The sequence below is a fragment of the Schistocerca cancellata genome, chromosome 6 (genome assembly GCF_023864275.1).
Source record: "Schistocerca cancellata isolate TAMUIC-IGC-003103 chromosome 6, iqSchCanc2.1, whole genome shotgun sequence".
Classification (NCBI taxonomy): Eukaryota; Metazoa; Arthropoda; class Insecta; order Orthoptera; family Acrididae; genus Schistocerca; species Schistocerca cancellata.
In genome coordinates this window covers 54,355,592-54,377,321 of record NC_064631.1, presented here as the reverse complement: position 1 = coordinate 54,377,321, position 21,730 = coordinate 54,355,592, and the positions used below count along the sequence as shown (strand labels likewise).

Genomic DNA, 21,730 nt, shown 5'->3' with positions numbered 1-21,730 from the left:
CCCAAGGAAGGAGTAAACAGCTGTTTATCTACAATCTGCCAGGAAATTTCAGCTGTTTATCTACTAATAAAACAGTCGTAATAAATGGAGATAAACTGAGATAACCACGTTACCTTTAGAGTTTTAACATAATGGTTAATGCATGTTTCGTCTTTGGTTGTAATATTTTGTACAGCAGATGGAAGATGAAGGGAAAGGAAAGCATCTCCATGCACGTAATTCTAGAAACGTCGTATTTTTGCTTTTGTAATATATGTAACCCTAAATAATTACATCACAATTTATCTTATCTAAAGTAACGGGGGTGTTTACACTCTTTACGTGTTTAATACACCTAGTGTTAACAGACAGGTCCGCAGCTCGTGGTCGTGCGGTAGCGTTCTCGCTTCCCACGCCCGGGTTCCCGGGTTCGATTCCCGGCGGGGTCAGGAATTTTCTCTGCCTCGTGATGACTGGGTGTTGTGTGACGTCCTTAGGTTAGTTAGGTTTAAGTAGTTCTAAGTTCTAGGGGACTGATGCCCATAGATGTTAAGTCCCATAGTGCACAGAGCCATTTTTTTGTTAACAGACATAGCTGAATGTTCTGTTTTTAACCAGTTTTGATAATCTTAGGCTTTTCTTCGAGTAGTATAAGCACAAAGTGCTATTTACCATTGAGTGTTGTTCCTAATCTACAGTCTGCTTTAATCATATGTATGTATTACTTGATGTTCTTCTCATAACACGATTCTACAATGCATGTGCTAATCTCAACTAGTACACAAATACTTTCTCAAGTGCAGGGCTTGCTTAGACCACATCGTAAAACTTACATCATTTCGTTTCAGAAGATCGTAGTAGTACCATAAACAAATTTCCTGATGTCGCCATTGTTGTGGATTGGCAAGACAGCCAACCCACTATGAGGAAGCCGAAAGGCACGCGTTTAAGCTCACGCAGGGGGGCGTGAGGTCTGGAACAGGACAAGTAATTTATACTAGCAAAAACGTACGTAGCTGCTGGAATACTTAACTTTAATCCATCATTGGTGAACATCGCTCTTGACGGTACATGATTCATACTATCAACAGTAACTGAATATGGCGCCTTGCTAGGTCGTAGCAAATGACGTAGCTGAAGGCTATGCTAACTATCGTCTCGGCAAATGAGAGCGTAATTTGTCAGTGAACCATCGCTAGCAAAGTCGGCTGTACAACTGGGCGAGTGCTAGGAAGTCTCTCTAGACCTGCCGTGTGGCGGCGCTCGGTCTGCAATCACTGATAGTGGCGACACGCGGGTCCGACGTATACTAACGGACCGCGGCCGATTTAAAGGCTACCACCTAGCAAGTGTGGTGTCTGGCGGTTCAAAATGGTTCAAGTGGCTCTGAGCACTATGGGACTTAACTGCTAAGGTCATCAGTCCCCTATAACTTAGAACTACTTAAACCTAACTAACCTAAGGACATCACACACATCCAAGCCCGAGGCAGGATTCGAACCTGCGACCGTAGCGGCCGCGCGGTTCCCGACTGTGGCGCCTTTAACCGCTTGGCCACCACGGCCGGCTGTCTGGCGGTGACACCACAGTCATCATACCTCACGAAACGTCAGGCTTCAGTAAAAGATGTGTGTTTGCCGGTCTAGTAATGTGTTATGTCTGTGCACTTTCGCAAACGCCGTCTTGAAGGTAAAAAAAGAAGGGAGATGGCGGTATAGACTTATTACGCTGTACGTTGTTTTGAAGCCAGAGTGGGCGGGGCCTGCCGCCATCTTAAATAGCCGAGTACATTAGTACACTGCTCTTTGCGATTATTTCTTGTTCAGCATCTCTGTCGCGTGCACGCAACATCTCTTTGAAATTCTAAAGATTACAGTGCTTACGAGAATAACATAGCATCAGGAACGCAATTCCGAATGTTTTTTTGTAATTGAGTGCGTATTTGCTCTAGTATTACGAGACACGTGGCTTCGTTAATGTGACTTGATTTTCATTGATATATTTCGAATATACAAAAACAGAAGGAAGTGATGTCAAAGGCATGACTTCGTAATCCACTTAATTCCTCCTTTTTTTGTATTTGTCTCGATAGTACTGAAGCTGGAACTCCGAAACGAGTGCTTGTTTGTTAACGGGTACTACTTCTTATTCGTTACATTTTCAGCTTTAAACTCGTATGCACAACATTTTTAAAGTGCACGGTTGCAAAAAAACTTGCGAACGTGTCCTTTGCTATTCCGTAAACGTCTGCAATAAGGAAAGAAGGAAGGCATGCTATCGTACGTTGTGCATATTAACAAAGAGAACGATTATTGAAATGTCAAAGAAACAGAACTGCACAGAGGTACACCTCCAAGCAGAATAGAGTTCTTATTTTGTTAGATTATTAGTGCATTAGTTTCGCTGTAGTTGACTCATCTTCTCACTTTGAAATCTTATCTACAATGCCTCACTCAGTGTGTGACCAATAATGGCAATTTACATGGTAAAATCCCGATATAATTTTTATATATGTGTTCCAGTAGTGAGCAATGCTATCAATGTAATTAAGTGAATTCACTCAAACTGTTAGACCCCGTAAAATGGATATTTTGGTTTAACATGTATGTAGGCCATCTTTTAGTAATGATAGCGTAATCAGTGTACCATATAGTCATACATTTCCACCCGTAGCCTATTTTCATCTCTTCTCGGAATATTTCTCGACTGTAACTTTCAGTTTTTCATATTTGCATTTCACAGCATCTTCTTCCTGTCGGTTAAATTTCGCGTCTGTAGCACGTCATCTTCGTGGTGCAGCAATTTTAATGACCAGTAGTGTAGATATATGGTGCTGCCAGGTTTTCAAACTAAAAGCACGGGATATTTTCGAATTGTGCCCAAAGTAGTCCCATTGTGGCATTATCGGTATGTTTTACTTTTAGGGCAATATGTACAACTGCGTACAAAAGCAAACACAGATAATAAGTGTTTCATGAAACGTTTTTGTGTTGGAACTTCTTTTGCAAACAGTTTGAAAATTAAATAAAATTCGTTATTGACACGGTACATAAAAATATTTAATTAAATCGTCTTTCACAACATTTTAGCACTAGTCATATTTAAGTACAGTAACTTTCGTAGCATCATAGCACTCTTAATAATCACTGAAATATTTAATTACAACATCTTTCACAAAATTATAGCCCTATTAGTATTTACCATTTGATTTGTGCTCATTAAAAATGTGACTTCATCTATTATTTGTTTGAAAAATTCTTTACACGAAAAGTTCAAATTTGTAAGTATTTGTAATCCAGCCTTAATAAGTTCAACAAAACTTTTGTTTCCTAGAGCAATCCATTTAGTAGTCATCAATAAAAACAACCTTCCAGTATGGGCATTGGATCCTGGAATGCTCGTTACCACACTCAAAATTTCTTTTCAAATTTGGTACATTAATTCTTTTGTTATAATTGTTGCATTCTACCAGCTTAGTAAATTACTACTTTTTCTGTGGTTGATGCATACTACGATCATTCTCTTTCTCGTCCACGTGCTATGTTGAATTCCCTTCAGCACAAAGCAGCGTTATTCAACCTTTTTGAATACGCCACCACTTCCCAAGTTAAAAAACAAATCTGGTAACCCCCCCCCCCCCCAGAATCGTAATAAAAACATGTCATTGATTTCAAAGGCAAAATATTTTTCTTTTTAGTGATACTAACCTGATTGAGATATCAAGTGCGCAGTGTAAGGTAGTCGCAGCGCCCTGTGAGCAGTGATACACGAGTATATTCTTTGTCGCATAGCGGCGTGGGGGCGAGAACTCGTCAGCGGTCGCATGGTCGTACATTTCCACTCCTTTCAGTCAGTTTTCCGAGTACGTCAGCGAGTACGGACGTGATAAGACCATGTTTGCGCTTCGGTCCGAGCCAGCATAAAATGGAGAAGTTTCTCAAAAGATCTGTACAGTTCTCCATGTTTGGTACAAGTGATAGTGGCGGATGATAATCAAATTCGAAAAAAATATTTTTTATTTTGCAAAGCACTGCCTGCGAACACTAATGGCCAGTATTTGCACGACATGTTTTTAGAAAGCACTCGAAACTACAAGATCTATTGGACCAAATGTATCGCCATTTCTACTAATGGTGCTAAAGCTGTGAATGGCAATAAAAGTGGGCTCTTTCTCAAATTAGAATCAGTAACATCAGATGATTCGTGGACACACTGCTCTTTTCATCGACAAGCTCTGGCAGCTACGGTTTTAACTTTTGATTTAAATGATGTGCTTAAAGAGGTGATCAAAGTTGTGAACTCTATTAAAGGTACAGCGTTGCAAATTCGACTGTTTACAATCATTTGCGAAGACATGGGTTCGCTGCACCAAAATCTCCTTTATCAGACAGAGGTCAAGTGGCTTTCCAAAGAAAAGCTAGTTAGACGAGTTCTAGAACTAAAAGATGAATTGTTAATGTTCTTACAAGGTTTTAAATCTCGATATGCAAATTATTTTTGTGACCTTGTTTGGATATTAAAATTAGCATTTCTCGCTGATCTTTTAACCACACAAAAATTTTAAATAACAGCCTGAAAATGGAAAGAATAAAACATTAAAACAGCCAGGGGTAAATCCATTGATACCTTACAAAACTTTGTTTGTGGTCATCGTCTTTGCAAAAGATGACGTCTGAGTGTTTCCCTTGCATTCAGAAGAGTGTCGAAGAAACTGCAATCAACCAGTCGGTTGTAGTAGGTTCTCACATTCCTTGGATGATCCAAAGTTTGCATAATTTGGAACAGAAACTATTAAATTACTTAGCAGAAATGAACTCTGAAGCTGGGAATGGGCATAGATGGATTGTAAATCCTTTTCTGGATATGTCAGTACAACTGGTTCGTCTGAGCATGAGGATAAAGAAAAGCTTATAAATTTTGCTGCTGACAGCATGGTTAAACTGTAATTTAATTCGCAAGAGATTGTAGTCTTTTGGATGAAGAGAGAAGATTAATATTTACGGCTGGAAAGGGAAAATTTGAAATTATTAGTGCCAAAAAATGGTTCAAATGGCTCTGAGCGCTATGGGACTTAACGTCTGTGGTCATCAGTCCCCTAGAACTTAGAACTACTTAAACCTAACTAACCTAAGAACATCACATACATCCATGCCCGAGGCAGGATTCGAACCTGCGACCGTAGTGGTCACGCGGTTCCAGACTGAAGCGCCTAGAACCACGCCGGCTATTGGTGCCGTTCGCCACTTCTTACCTGAGTGAAGTAGCGTTCTCTTCAGTTGCCAAAACAAAAACTAAAAAGAGAAATAGACCTTAAGAAGAAAACGATTTGGTAATTTGTGTCTTAAAAACAGAACCACTATTCGACGAGCTGCTTATAAATAAAGAGTTACAGCCTCTGCATAAAAATTGTTGTATTTTTATTCTGGTTAAGTGGCGCCAATTGCATATATATCTGGTGTCAACCTGTCATTAAAAGCATTTAGAAATAATAGTATCCCAAGAAGTGTAAAGCATGATTTTAAATAATTCGAATGAGAGACGGTGGACATTAATCATAAAATTGCAGTTGTGCCGGTAAACCACTGTGTATCTGCTAATAATCCCTGAATCCTACCGTTATTGTTGCTGACTTTACTCTTGATGGTGTGGTTTATGCTCCGCAGGAAAGAAATGACAATGAGATGACAGAAAATGTGGAAGAATAAATATCCTAATCCCTATATCGTTGTTACATGGTCCAGTCACTTTAATTTGACCATCTATTAAAAACCTGAATAAGCACCTCTCGAAGAGCGGACCACTGCTAGCAATGTGAGAAGAGAGCCACCTACGTTCTGGAAGGTACCGACAGTGCTGGAGCCAGCTGCATTTGGCTTGTCGGTCGAATCCATTGCGAGAAGAGATCGAGTCCCACAGATGGACTGGTTTTAACTCAGGGAGTTTGGTGGCCAGACGTGTACTGTAAACTCAGCCTGGTTCCTTTCGAAGCACGGACGTACACTGCGAGCTATGTAACTCTTTGCATTGTCATACTGGTAGATGCCAACGTGCGGAGGAAAGAATGAAGTGATTGTAGGGGTGCACGTGGTCCCCAAGGACAAAGCGTAGAAAATGATTCATCTGAAAAGACTACCTGTAGCCACTCAGTCGACGCCCAGTTGCTGTATGGGGGTGTAAATTACAGCCTTCGTCACCGACGAACGGCAGTCAGCGTGTTTGCATGAACGAGGCGCCTGCTCAGAAGGCCCATTCTCAGCAACGTTCGCTGATCCGACACTGTCGGTAGACCCTCGGTTCAGCTGGGCGGTCACTCGCCCAACAGTTGCCCATTTATTCGCCCATACAGTTCTCCATAGCCTTCCTTCACCCCTTTCGTTTATGGCCCGTGGTGGACTACAGTTACCTCGTTGCTAATTTTGGATAGCGACATTTTGCCATGCGCAGTATGCTTTAACCATGGCGACATTCGAACAGTTTTCAAAATTAGCCGTTTTGGACGTCAGATAAACGGCTCCGTTTCCGCACTGCGTTGTTTTCCGCACTTCCTCCCACCGTCGAGCCACACTGTATACACCCTCTACTGCCAGTGCTGCCACCTGCTGTCTGTGAGTTGTTGTCATACGTTGATACTGAACATTAATGTGAATGGACCGTGTATTATTACGATGAACAAAGTACAGTCAAACCTTACATAAAGAGTGATTCGCATAACGATCAATACTTACTTACTTACTCACTGGTCACACCGGACTCGAGAGTCCATTACCGCAGCAACGTGTTTTCGCCACCTGTCCCTGTCTTGGGCTATTTCCTTCCATTCACCTTCAATACCTAGGCTCCTCAAATCAGCCTTTACGTTGTCCTCCCATCTACGCCTCGGTCTCCCCATAGGACGTTTTCCCTCTAAGTGCCCTACCAGTACTCTGCGCGCTGCCCTGCCCCCATCCATTCGAGCTACGTGACCCGCCCATCGCATCGCAGCCTACGTGATTTAATAACACTGATTATGTCAGGGCTTGAATAGAGTTCGTGAAGCTCTTCGTTATGCAGTTTTCGCCACTCTCCGCTAATGTCATCCCTTTTTGCTCCGAAAATTTTCCTCAAAATTTTGTTTTCAAATACTCGAAACGGCTTTTCATTTTGCACAGTGAGAGACCAAATCTCACACCCATACAGCGTAACTGGTAGAATAATAGTTTTGTATATTCTATTCTTTAAATTCCTAGACAATATTCGTGATGAAAGTAATCTATTCAGTGAGAAGTAGCACGCATTTCCTGCCCGTAATCTCTTCTTCAGTTCGGATTCAATCTCATTTCTAGAAGTGATGTACACGCCTAGATACTTAAATGTGTTCACTTTTTCAAACTGCATGTCTCTAACTCTTAACATTTCCTGATCTACTGCTGTTGGCATTCTAGTAGTAACCAAGTATTTAGTTTTGTCTTCAATTATCCTTAGACCTACATCTCCACTAGCCTTGATTAACGCATTCGCATTTGCTGTTACAAATTCTTTCCGATCGCTAATGATGTTCAGATCATCTGCATCCCATAATACATTAATATTTCCATTTAACTCCACACCCTCTGAATTATCTGCTGCCATTCGTACAATATATTCTAGGACTAAATTAAAAAGTAGCGGAGACAGGGCATCTCCCTGCTTAATTCCGTTCTTTATTACAAATTATTCTGATCAATACACAACGATCAATCATCATCATCATCATCTTGGACAGTTTCCAGCCACTGGCTGGGTCTGTCGGGAACACAAGCCTCTCCATCGTGTTCTGTCTTTCCACCATTCCCCCTCTTCCACCTTCGTCCAGTTCTCTCCTCTTCTCATCACACATTCCTTCACTCCCTTCACCCATCTATCCCTTGGTCTTCCTCTGGGCCTCTTTCCCTCCAGTTGCAGATCAAACATCCTCTTTGGAATTCTTCCCTCATCCATTCTCTTCATGTGTCCATACCACTGCAGTCTTGATTTTTCTATCCTGTCTTGTACTGGTTCCTCCTTTAGTCTTTCCCTCACATACACATTTCGCAATCTGTCTCGTCTTGTTACACCCAACCTGCTCCTCTGGAACTTCATTTCACTAGCCTGTATTCTACTTTTGTCGCTTTCGTGCATTACCCATGTCTCACTTCCGTATGCCAATATGGGGACAAAGTAGGTTCGGTATATAATTCCCTTGGATTTCTGTGGCACCTCCTTGCTCCAAATAAGCCCCCTAATGCATTTGTAGAACTGCCCTGCTTTTCTGCACCTTTCATTTATTTCCATTGCGTTTCCCCCCTTACTTTCAATCACGCTTCCCAGGTACTTGAAGTTCTCTACCACTTGTAGTTTTTCCCCTCCACAAGTTATATCCACATTTGGTCTATTCTTCTTCCTTGTTGTGACAATTATTTCACTTTTCTTTGCAGAGAAATGCATTCCATATTGTGCTGCCGTTGCCTCCCATGCATCTAACTGCTCCTGCACCTCCTTCTCGCAATTTCCCCATAACATCAGGTCATCGGCAAAAAGCACTGCTTTCATTTTATGATCTCCAATTGCATCTGATACTTGCTGTAGGATTTCATCCATAACAATAATAAACAATAAAGGCGAAAGTGCACTTCCCTGTCGCAGCCCATTTTCCAGCTTGAACCATGCAGTACGTTTCCTCCCCACTTTCACACAACTCTCACTTCCCTCATACATTTTTCTGACTTTTCGTGTTATCTCTTCATCTATCCCTTTTGCGTTCAGCACATCCCAGAGCTTGTCCCTACAGATACTGTCATACGCCTTCTCAATATCCAAAAAGGCCATGATTAAGTCCTTCCCGTACTCATAGTGCCTCTCCTGCAGTTGCCTTACCGCAAATATGAGGTCCGTTGTTGATCTTCCCGGTCTGAAACCGTACTGATCCTCTTGCAGTCTACTTTCAATACTGCTTCTTATTCTCTTCTCCAGGATCTTTTCATTGATTTTTCCACAGTGGCATAGCAGGGTGATTCCTCTGTAGTTCTCACATCTCCTTTTATCCCCTTTCTTGAAGATCGGGACTATAATTCCTTTCTTCCAATCCTCAGGAATTCTGCTCTCCTTCTACACCACCCTCAGCACTCTGTATAGCCACTGGATTCCTACTTCTCCTGCTGCTCGTATCATATCCACTGTTACTTCGTCCCAACCTGGTGCCTTGCCCCCTTTCATCCTCTTTATGGCTTCTTCCACTTCATTCCAAGTTAGATCATCAATTTCCCCACTATCATAATCGTCTGCTGCCTTAGGCTCTCCATCGCTGTTAGTTACCCCCTTGGCGGCATTCAACAGATCTTCAAAGTACTCCTTCCAAATCTTTTTGAGCTCATGCATTTCCTCCACACAACGATCAATACACAATGTAATTTTGTAAAAGGTTGAATCACTTAACGTGCTATGATTCGCATATCGAGTCTATTCAGAGCCTTAATTTTCAGTATTGGATAACCATTTCCAAAACACCTTCCGACATAGACCTCTTCAGGTGGGCAACAAGTCACACGCTGATGTATGATCTTCCGCCGTGAACAAAAAATTTTGGTAATTTGTGGTAAGGACTTATGGGACCAAACTGCTGAGGTCATCCGTGCCTAAGCTTACACACTACTTAATCTAACTTAAACTAGCTTACGCTAAAGATGACACACACACCCATGCCTGAGGGAGGACTCGAACCTCCGACGGGGGTAGCCGCGCGGACCGTGACAAGACGCCGTAGACCGCTCCGCCGTGTACAGTAGAAGTTCTAATCAGTGACAATGATGCCGATATTCCTGTATTCAGGTGTACTATGAGCGGTGCTCCTTCCGCTGTAGTTGTTATTTCCAGTACATCCACTTTGGCCTCCTTGCCGAATTTGCAAACTCCCTGTGACGATATTGCATGCTCTCCTGGCTTGGAAGACTCATGTTAATTCATGGTATTGAAATACCTATTTATGAATTCCATTTGACATTTTTCTGCCGATAAGCAACACGAATTCAATAAAGCTGTCCATAAACTAATATGTACGGAGATGTTTCATTCAACTAGTCGTCTTCTGCTTTTAGCACTCATTTTAAACAGTAGGCAAAAACAAACGTCTTTAGAAAAATTTCTGGCAAGAAAGGATACATAATATTATACATTACGTTACTGTTTTACAAATATTATTAGTATTTTTTCGGAATGGAACGCAGTGCCCTACTTTTATGTGGATTTCTACACAGCAATATGTTTCGCAAAACGAGTGTTTCATGTTGCAAGTAAGACCCAGAAGAGAATTATGCTCGTTAAGCAAGATCCCACTGTATAATCAATTTGTAAAGAAGTAGGTCTTCTTTCGAGCTTCTGTATCTTGTTCACTTATTTGTTTATCGCTTCGTGAAGAAAGTTTTCAGGTTTTGCGTTTATTCATCGTTAACAGTCTTACATTCTTTTCAGTTGGAAATTAATGTTAAACGAGGAGTTGTGTAATTTTAATAAAAAAATAAATTTCAGTTTTCTTACATTACGTTTTTGTACTAGTTCTCAGACATGCACTAGGCTGGTTGTTTTACTTACGTTCATCCAATTTCAAAAGATGACAACATTTCTTTTTTTAATTAGTTGCTAAAATATCTGGTATAGACTATGTTACTATAAATTATGTATTGTAGTAGTATTTAAAAGATTTTTTTATTGTCTAAAGCGCAATAAAGATAACAATGGTTCACTTCACCGAAATCACAATTAACAACACGAAAGAAATGAGATATGAACTAGGCGGCAAGCAACGACGACTTCGTAGCAATCCCGATCAAACCGCAGAGCTACGAAAATACAAAGTCAACACTCAATTTGAGGTGAGGTCAAGCATCCTAGACGCGCTCTATAGAAATTGCTATACTTCATGTCTTCTATCACTGTTGCCAATCGCAGGGATCTATCGCTTTGTTCCAAATACGGGTGCTGAAATGAATTCTAGCAACCATGGTGCTAAGTCTTGCACTTGAGCTGTGAGTGTGTTGTTGCAGTCATTTTGTGTCACATTTCACCACGAATGTCTTTGAAATGCCCTTCAACGAAACAGTCATGTTCTGTGTAATATTTTACCACAATAGTTGAGCGTCACAAAACCTAAATTGTCAGTACTGCACCCGCACCGCCGTACTGCCCGGGGCTTAATGTGATCCCACCCCTCTCCCAACAAACCTCTCAGGAAAAGATCTCGCTAATTCAGTCCGTAAAGCACTTAGTGGCCCTTGCTGCCCTATTTCCATACTGCAGTTATCGAAGATTTCGAAAAGCATCGTGCCATTTCCGGCCGGTGCAAGTCTTTGCGTATTTGACATATTCAGCCGCTCGGGATTAGCCGAGCGGTCTAGGCGCTGCAGTCATGAACTGTGCGGCTGGTCCCGGCGGAGGTTCGAGTCCTACCTTGGGCATGGCTGTGTGTGTTTGTCCTTAGGATGATTTAGATTAAGTAGTGTGTAAGCTTAGAGACTGATGACCTTAGCAGTTAAGACACATAAGATTTCACTCACATTTGAAAATTTTTGGACATATTCAACAGGTTTGAATTAAATTAATGTTCCTTACTACAAATAAGTGCCACAACTGAACCTGAATAACTTTAAAATGTGCTTTCATTACGTTTTTGCCATAGCGAATGATGCATCGTAACAACGGCCACGCCGGAAATTCTTGACGTATCATTTAAAGTGGTTAAATTGAAATTACTCCTGCGACTGCGACACCCCGAGCAAGAATTTGAACCCCCCTGCGGGTAGTGAACCGCAGATTGAAAAACACTGGCATAAAGAAACAAAAAAGGTTTACGAATGTCATTTTTTACTGATCCCAACCAAAAATATGTTTTTACCAGGGGGGAGAAACACGCAGATATAGTGAGCGCTCTTATTTGGTACTGTCTTCGAGGGATCTTCGTCGTCACTTTACCTACCCATAGTTAAACAGGTGTACCGAATACAATACAAACTGCACACAAGACTGGGATCGAACTGCCCGTCTTCACACTACCGAAGCAGGAGAGGAAAATTTCATCGCGGAACCTCCAGACTTACCACATGAAAAAGATACAATTCAAATATGATAAACTGGAAACGTCGATTGTTGATTTGGGAACGATAATCTTTGAATTTTAGCATAAATGAATAAATGAAACTTTATAAGACACGAGGGCAAACATTATCAAATATGGAAAAATTGTGAAATACGTAAAATACGGATAAACCGTAACATAAGGGAGATCTATCAAAAATACGGAAGATAGAAGAAAATGTGATTAAAATATGGGAGACCCCACTAAATACGGATGACCTGTTAGCCCTACAGCTAACACTTGCACAGAAAATAACAGTAATCACTACAGCTAACGACGGTAACTGTGTTGACGGGAATGAGAACATCAGCTCAATATATAGAGGTGACTAAAGGAAGGGCATAGAGTCCATGCACCCTTTTAACATCACACACTGTGTGAATGGTGCACGGCTTAGTCTCGACGGACACGAGCGAGTAACAGCTGCGCGTTATCGCAGCGAGATAGCGCCGTCAGAAATCGTTTTAATGCACACAAGATGGTACTGCAGTGATGGTCGCGTAACAGTACTAGGCTGTAAGCCAAACAGCATGCACGTAGGCAGAAAAAAGCAGGCAGTGTTTCCTTATTTCGTTTATGACATCAAGAAACGTAACAGCAGGCTTTTAACTCAGCAAAAAGTTAGTTCATTGCTTCGTAAAGGAGCTAAGAAATTCAAATGGTTCAAAAGGCTCTGAGCACTGTGGAGCTTAACATCCGAGGTCATCAGTCCCCTGGACTTAAAACTACTTAAACCTAACTAACCTAGGGACAGCACACACATCCATGCCCGAGGCAAGATTCGAACCTGCGACCGTAGTTGCAACGCTGTTTCGGATTGAAGCGCCTAGAACCGCTCCGCCACAACGGCCGGCCTAAAGGAGCGTTCGTGTCACTGTTTATGGATGTAATACTCAGTCGGTGTCGCGAATGTTTTATGAAATAAACTGCGTTGTGGGGCATTGACATAAAAACTATTACTGCATTTTCTAGACAGGCATTCGGACGGAAATATAAAGCAATGTACACAGACAATGTCCATTTTTATTTGGTACTTATTGACATCAAAACAGCTTTATAGAATCTAAACATAACAATGGCCTGTTTCAAAATTAATATCTCATTTCTGCCCAGTTTCAGATTGTAATGTATATGTCAACTACTGAAAAAAACTTTAAATCATACCTTTGGTGCTTAAAAAAATTGAGAAAAGTTACGTTCATTAGTGTTCAAAATATAAAACAAAAGAAAAATTAATCAGGTAAGTTTCAGTTCAAGGTGGTTTCACAAACCCTGAATTTTAATAAATTTTCATTCATGCACACAAAGGTTGCAGACTGAGTTATATCGGTTGAGCCCATAGAAAGTGATCTGTTTTGTTTCATCAATAACTCGTTGACATTCATCATCACCTGAAAATTGTCAAGTTCAGATTCAGTATCGTGTTCACTAATGCGTTCAGGATCACTTCCGTTGGCAGTTTCAGTAGCAATGTCTTCAATATCTTCCAATTCATGTAACCACTGTTACTGGTACTGTTTCTGTTACAACATAGTCCATAACGTGTGTAATCGACAGCTGTAACTACTGGTGTAACTTGATCTGTACACCTTAGTAGCATGAGGACAGATTCACTGGATAAGAAAACGGTCACCTCGCTACTGACAGCAGCTGCAAGGTGTTGTGGCACAGACGAAGCTAAGTTAAACGTAAGATACATAGACATCTGACTTTAACTGCGCCTAACCAACACTGATTGGTTAGAATGGGCCGGTATGGCCCCTAGCTTTTGTACCACATTGTATACGTTCCCGCAGACTTCCAGTAGGTGGCCGAGCGGTTCTAGGCGCTACAGTCTGGAACCGCGCGACCGCTACGGTCGCAGGTTCGAATCCTACCTTGCGCATGGGTGTGTGTGATGTCCTTAGGTTAGTTAGGTTCAAGTAGTTCTAAGTTCTAGGGGACTGATGACCTTAGATGTTAAGTCCCATAGTGCTCAGAACCATTTGAACCATTTGAACTTCCAGTTGGTTTCTAAGCTCGAAGCACTTAATACCTTGTAGATCTTGATGTCTGCCTGTATTGGAAAATACATAGGACGGTAATCAGCTTTACACGTGTCAAGTCCACCAATCAAAGAAATCGAAAGCAATGGTATGTACAAATCCAATAACGACATGCTTTGCACTCAGTCACCTTACCTGTTGCGACCACATTACATACTTTCCTGCGAGATTTTTCCGGTGCACAAAAGAATATTTGAAAGGTCTTCGTAAAAATTCAGTATCTGAGACTTCCACCAACGCGTTTTCGACTTATCATACAAGCCAGGATTTCACGACCGGTATTTCCGTCCTTGGTGAATTCTACACTCCTGGAAATGGAAAAAAGAACACATTGACACTGGTGTGTCAGACCCACCATACTTGCTCCGGACACTGCGAGAGGGCTGTACAAGCAATGATCACACGCACGGCACAGCGGACACACCAGGAACCGCGGTGTTGGCCGTCGAATGGCGCTAGCTGCGCAGCATTTGTGCACCGCCGCCGTCAGTGTCAGCCAGTTTGCCGTGGCATACGGAGCTCCATCGCAGTCTTTAACACTGGTAGCATGCCGCGACAGCGTGGACGTGAACCGTATGTGCAGCTGACGGACTTTGAGCGAGGGCATATAGTGGGCATGCGGGAGGCCGGGTGGACGTACCGCCGAATTGCTCAACACGTGGGGCGTGAGGTCTCCACAGTACATCGATGTTGTCGCCAGTGGTCGGCGGAAGGTGCACGTGCACCGTCGACCTGGGACCGGACAGCAGCGACGCACGGATGCACGCCAAGACCGTAGGATCCTACGCAGTGCCGTAGGGGACCGCACCGCCACTTCCCAGCAAATTAGGGACACTGTTGCTCCTGGGGTATCGGCGAGGACCATTCGCAACCGTCTCCATGAAGCTGGGCTATGGTCCCGCACACCGTTAGGCCGTCTTCCGCTCACGCCCCAACATCGTGCAGCCCGCCTCCAGTGGTGTCGTGACAGGCGTGAATGGAGGGACGAATAGAGACGTGTCGTCTTCAGCGATGAGAGTCGCTTCTGCCTTGGTGCCAATGATGGTCGTATGCGTGTTTGGCGCCGTGCAGGTGAGCGCCACAATCAGGACTGCATATGACCGAGGCACACAGGGCCAACACCCGGCATCATGGTGTAGGGAGCGATCTCCTACACTGGCCGTACACCACTGATGATCGTCGAGGGGACACTGAATAGTGCACGGTACATCCAAACCGTCATCGAACCCATCGTTCTACCATTCCTAGACCGGCAAGGGAACTTGCTGTTCCAACAGGACAATGCACGTCCGCATGTATCCCGTGCCACCCAACGTACTCTAGAAGGTGTAAGTCAACTACCCTGGCCAGCAAGATCTCCGGATCTGTCCCCCATTGAGCATGTTTGGGACTGGATGAAGCGTCGTCTCACGCGGTCTGCACGTCCAGCACGAACGCTGGTCCAACTGAGGCGCCAGGTGGAAATGGCATGGCAAGCCGTTCCACAGGACTACATGCAGCATCTCTACGATCGTCTCCATGGGAGAATAGCAGCCTGCATTGCTGCGAAAGGTGGATATACACTGTACTAGTGCCGACATTGTGCATGCTCTGTTGCCTGTGTCTATGTGCCTGTGGTTCTGTCAGTGTGATCATGTGATGTATCTGACCCCAGGAATGTGTCAATAAAGTTTCCCCTTCCTGGGACAATGAATTCACGGTGTTCTTATTTCAATTTCCAGGAGTGTATTTTATGGCTATTATGTCACTGTTAAAGGCACATTTCTTAGCACTTGGCCAAAAGTTTCGTCTTACAGTCCTAGAGGCATTGTCAGAGCATGTAATGACTTAGAAAGCACTGTAGGCTCAAACACACTCAGGAAGCTGACACATATCCACGCAACTGTAGGTTAGTGACGTCATGAGACCGCTGCCTAATATGGCGGAGTCCCGCCGGCGTATGCTGCGGAGCTTGTAGTGGGGAGGAATTGGCACTGTTTGTCTTGTTTAGCACTAAGGTTCACAACATATGTAATTTCGATCCTTCTTCTTTTCTATTTAAATTGTTTCTGTGCTTTCGAATTTATGTGGCGTCTCAGTACGTCATAGAGTAGTAATCAGTGGGTCTTAATTAAACCATAGCAACAGATATTTCAGTCGCAGAGCACACGATTTACCTGTACTTCCCAGACGACAGTTGCTCTTGTACGATATTGCAGTGTCTCTGTAATTCTGATTACGATGCAAAGTTCCTTGGACATGCAGGCCTGCAAAATCTTATTTATCTGCCGATACCGAGCAAACAGCTTTCAAACACAGTGTCTGACCTGTACGGGAAAATACGTGATGGATGTACGAGTACAGGTCGTAGACGCATGGTTGACGGCATATGGCAGTTTCGATAGGGTTGTTAGTCGTGTACGGAAAGCAAAATGGTAAGACGACCGCTCGCAATAAAATCGGGAAATCCGGGTACAAATTTTCACTGTCGTTATTCCGTTCTACAGCTGACGGTAGTCCTTATTCGCAATTGCGAATTCATTTGACTTGTGTTACTTAAGCTTGGTGTTAATGCTTCTTTTTTGTCTTTCTTAACTACACTTGAACGGATGTACACTAGAGCGCATGTACGGAAAAAGTGTAGGGCAGAAAGACAGCATCAAACGAAGGAATTTGAACATAGGAAATAGGGGTCCAGTGAAAACGGGGGTCAGTTTGGACATTTGCTACGACATACTTACGTTAAGTGTTGGTACTCTTTGTGTAATATCAATCTCATCTTTCGTTTACTTGACCCTTCTAAGACATACTGAAACATCAAACACGGATATGTGATTGTTTCCATTTTTAAAGAAACGCTGTATGGTACGACAGCTAGGTACAGTTCCCATGTATCACGTGATTTGAGTTTTCTTGTTCTCATCGTGAAGATTGGTGAGTCCAAACATATTGTTTACCTGTACTGTTTCTATGAATTCCGTTTTATTTTGAGTAAAAACGTCCATATGTCAGTTTTCTTGCAGCACAGAAAATGTCACTGCGCCCCTAGTTCCTATACTCAAATTCGTTTGTTTGCTGCGGTCTTGCTGCCCTACACTTTTCGCCAAACAGTTTTTCCGCACCCTGTATGTTCCTGCTGTGGCAAGCGGCGATAGTATAATATGCAGTGTTCAAATCCGCCCATCATTCTTGTTAGATAAAAACGGTGTCGGATCTGTCTCTTCTTAGTACTGTGCTTATGCGATCTGTGACAGTTTATGCGAATCGCGAATGGAAGGAAAGCTTTCATTTTAATTGTTTCTTTTTTGCACTAGAATTTCAAGATGTTGCTCACCTCATTTAAGTGTTTACTGGTATGTGAATTTTTATAGCTTCTAATGATGTCTTCAGCGTTACAAGACGAAACGCTTGGCAGAGAAATATACCTTAGATCACAGCGTAATGCCCATAAAACTAAAATCACCGAAAACAAAGATGCATTCGTTTAGCTGTCACTTGTACGAATAGCTTTTCTACTAACTGAAAAATTGAATGTATCTTTTTATTTCAGATGATTTCTTCAGAAGAACGGAGAAGATGCGAGACTGGTTCTTGGAGCAGGACCGCTACATCTCGGACGAGAGCAAGAGGCCACCGGACAACCACTACGCCGACGACTTGTTCGGAATGGCGGGCTCCTTCAAGAAACTCTCAGTAGACTGACGCAGTTTCATTTAATATTGTAGATTCTGTTACATGTGATAGTAAACTGTGATACACAGGGTGAACTGGGAATCCACCAAGAAAATTCCAAGCTTTTTTAGTGATAACCTCTGCTTTGGTATAATGGACCCGTGGCCTCCGGTGGTTCGTTGGAGAATAGCAACACTTCGTTTGATGTTTTCTTATCGAGGTCTTCAGTTGAAAACTGGTTTGGTACAGAACACAATGCTAGTCTGTCCTCTGCACAAACTTCTTCACCTCTCCGTATGTACAGCAATCGCCGTCAATCCCACTACTTCCTTCCACTACCGAATTGATAATCCCCTGATTCCTGCGGATGTCTCATTCTTCTGTAGCACCAAGCTTCGAAAGCTCCTGTTCTCTTCTTGTCTGGCTATTTAATCGTCCACATTTCATTTCCATCCAATACTACACTCCACATAAACACCTCCAGAAACAAATCCTAAATTACTTATATTCAGTGTCAAGAAATTTATATTTTTCACAAATGCTTCTCTTGCAATTCCCAGTCCGCATTCTATATCATGACTACTTCGATTATCGTCAGTTATTTTAATGGTCAAGCAGCAAAACGGTAAGTGTCTCATTTTCTAACCTAATTCCCTCTGCTCGCCACATACAATTCGCTGAACTTTAATTCCCGTTCCAAATATCTCCTTAATTTCCTTTACTGCCTCAATGTACACATTGAATTACATGTACGAAAGGCTACAGCCCTGTATCAATTCCTCCTAAACTACCGGTTTCCCTTTGTGCCGTTCGAATCTGGTAACTGCAGTCTGTTTTCTGTACAAACTCTACAACTTTCAGTAACTGCATTCTTTCCCTTTTATCTTCACGTTTTCCCAACCAACATAGTCTTTAAATCTATAAGCGCTTTAAAAATGGGTTTGCCTCTACTCAGTCAATCTAAGTCGTAGGATCACTATCGCCTCGCACGATTCTATCTTTTTCCGGAATCCAAAAAAGTGGCTTCCACCAATTTTTCCATTCTTCTGCAAATTACTCGTGTCAGCATTCTGACACAAATTTGTTGTACAGATGGCTCTCTAATATTCGCACCTGACAGCGGCTGCCTTTTTTGAATCATAATTACAGTTTTCTTGATTTCTCACCTGCTCCCATTTCTGCTTTGTATCCATATTACACTGAAAATATCTAGTGATTGGGATAACAAACCGAATAAGTCATAATGAAATTATTACTCTGTAACTAGCCACCAGAGAGCACGGCTGCTTTATACCAAAATACTTAGGAAATTCCTTGAACAATCTCTGGAATTTTTGCCAGTGATTCAAGCTCACTCGGATATGTCGTACGCGTGTTCTTCCACAGGGACTAGGTCTATGAGACCTCCACTATATCACTGCATGCTCCCTGTGTCTAATATGACTCTTGTATGAAACTGAAGAAAGAATAATATTGTGTTTTCGATTCCTCGGTCTTACACATTTCCTTCTTTTATATTCCCTCATACATTAACGTTAGTAACAACAGGCTCGAAACGAAAGAAGACACGCTTCAAGATCTTCTGTTCAGAGTTATTGCAGTCATCATCAATGAATGTCTGCAACTGTTCCTACTGTTGTTTAAGTGCGCTGAAGATATGCTTTTAGCAACGACAGTACCATATTGACTCAAAAGTCTCCAGCCTTCCTGCCAACATGGATTAGTCCTGGCAAACACGGGAAATACTGGTTTGAAAACATCTCACTTCCCCCTCCCTCCCTCCCCGATCTCTCTCTCATAGACACACACACACACCAAAACAGACAAATACATCTCCACCTGTGTCAGATATGGTTCGTTTCGTCGTCCACGGGCCTCAAAGGGAACATTCACAGACTGTCGTAAAGGACTTCCACTCAGTTACTCTTACATCCTGTCACGTAGGAGAATAATTACGAACTATATAAGGTTGGCGAAGAATGTCCAAGGTCACCCTCAACAGACTTAATAACGGATTTTGCAAAATACAGAAAAAGCAATGTTCCACACACAGGTCCAAACATACGACGCTGAGACATAAACTACGACAGCAACTTGTTTATGTACTCGTACTTGAGGAGCGATGCAAAGAATCCACGACATGAACAGCTGTACCATAGCAACACTGTTTCTGAGAATCTCAAAGTATTCTGACACTTGGTGAAATAACTTCTAAACCTTCAGAGCAATGGGTTGTATAACAATGTCCTGTCTAAACAGAAGAGAACAGATCGATATGATTGAGGGAGAAACTTACAGACGACTCATGCAGGAAAAAACACCCTGGTTTGTGATCATTTGAAAGCAAACAGTAATAAGGCATAGCTCTCGGACTGACCACGGCGCGCGTTCATTATTTACCATTCCAAATCCCCAATGAACCCATTAGAAAACTGCTGGCGCCCAACGGAACTGAATCACAAGTGCTCCGGGAAAAATGATAAATCAACATACGTTACAACGTGGACGACGTGATTCACGTAATGTGCGTCGATTTTATAACACACAAAACTTCTCTGTTGTTGGTTCTAGTAAAGCTAGAGTCACTTCTTCAGGAGACCGAGCATATATTACAACATACACAGGATATTAGATTACTTTATCTAACCCTGAATACCTAAATTGGGAAACAATCCATGTCCACAGGACTAACATACGTACTTGTTACTGTCACTGACAATATAATTTATCACTTGATACGGTACACAATGCTAGTAATCTGTCAATGTACAATTGATTATCAACTTCGATGACAGTTCTGGCTTGTAATACAACTCGCGCTGCTGCTTCTGAAGTAGGACGATGGCTGTCATCGTAAGCGATGATTTCAGAGTGGGCTGAGCGGCACTGCGCCAAGACGTAAGTAATTTTCCAGACGCGGCGGCGTGCGGAATCTCTCGAAGGCGTGTCTCTCATTCGTTGCTGTACGAGGCAGCGGTTGCCCTTACTTGTGGTTCAGTCGTGAGGTATCAACTTTGACTTAAATCCAACACTTTTCATACGTTTCATATTAAATGTCCTCGTATACCATCCCTTTTTTGTTAACACTTACAGATTTTGGACTTACAAGGTTAGTAACAGTAACTAAATTGAATATACGTATATATATACTGAACTTTTTAAATATATTTAAATTTTAAAATGAATCGTTTAACATTGCACTGAATAAAATAAAATGTGAAAAAGAAGAATAATGGTAGCAGCAGTAATCTAATTCCAGCTGATAAATTGCCAGCAGGTGAGCGTCACGACTGGGTTTGCATTGCGCCACGCTTTAGACGCCACTGACTCGTAGAAAACATACTGTATGAACAAGCTCTAACAACTCTGCAACATGTAGGTGAAAAGCAACGTCGGACAATTTACCTCACTCTTGTAACACTACAATAAGCTGTCCTGACAAGACCTTGCCTACACTCAACGACGTAATCTGTGTATCCTGAGATAGTCGTCTGTATTAACGACGTCACGTTAGATTTGATATTCAGCTTCTCACGCTGTAAATCACGCTACAGCTCGCTACGACATCACTATGTACTAAAGAATGGATACAATAACACTTTTACTTGTTTATTTATTTATTTATGCATTTATTTTACCTGGCAAGATTAGGGCCTTCAGGCCCTCTCTTACACCTAACCAGGCATACTCAGATTCAACAAATTTCAGTTTCTACAGAACATTAAGGACATATAACATGTTATACAGTATTAATGCTACAGAAAAAAATTAGAGATTATAAAAGTAGTACAATGATAATTATAACAATCAAAAAATAATTATAATAATCAAGAATAATAATAATAGTAATGACTATGTATAGGAAAGTAAACATATTTTTTCTTTTATGAATGTCAGTCCTATTACTAGTTGGGAATTTTCTCGTTATATTCTT

The 21,730-nt window shown here is 42.1% G+C and overlaps 2 protein-coding genes across 2 annotated transcripts in view; both read left to right on the top strand.

The window, feature by feature from the left end:
- The window catches only part of LOC126191559 (retinol-binding protein pinta-like), a 301,411-nt gene extending 282,135 nt beyond the window's left edge, over positions 1 to 19,276 (top strand). The window contains exon 8 of the mRNA XM_049932472.1: positions 17,675 to 19,276. Coding sequence (XP_049788429.1) covers positions 17,675 to 17,826 — 152 coding nt within the window. The 3' untranslated portion in view covers positions 17,827 to 19,276. The remainder of the gene's footprint in view (positions 1 to 17,674) is intronic.
- LOC126191560 (retinol-binding protein pinta-like) overlaps positions 1 to 21,730 on the top strand; it is a 282,679-nt gene that overhangs the window by 106,540 nt on the left and 154,409 nt on the right. The window lies entirely within an intron of this gene.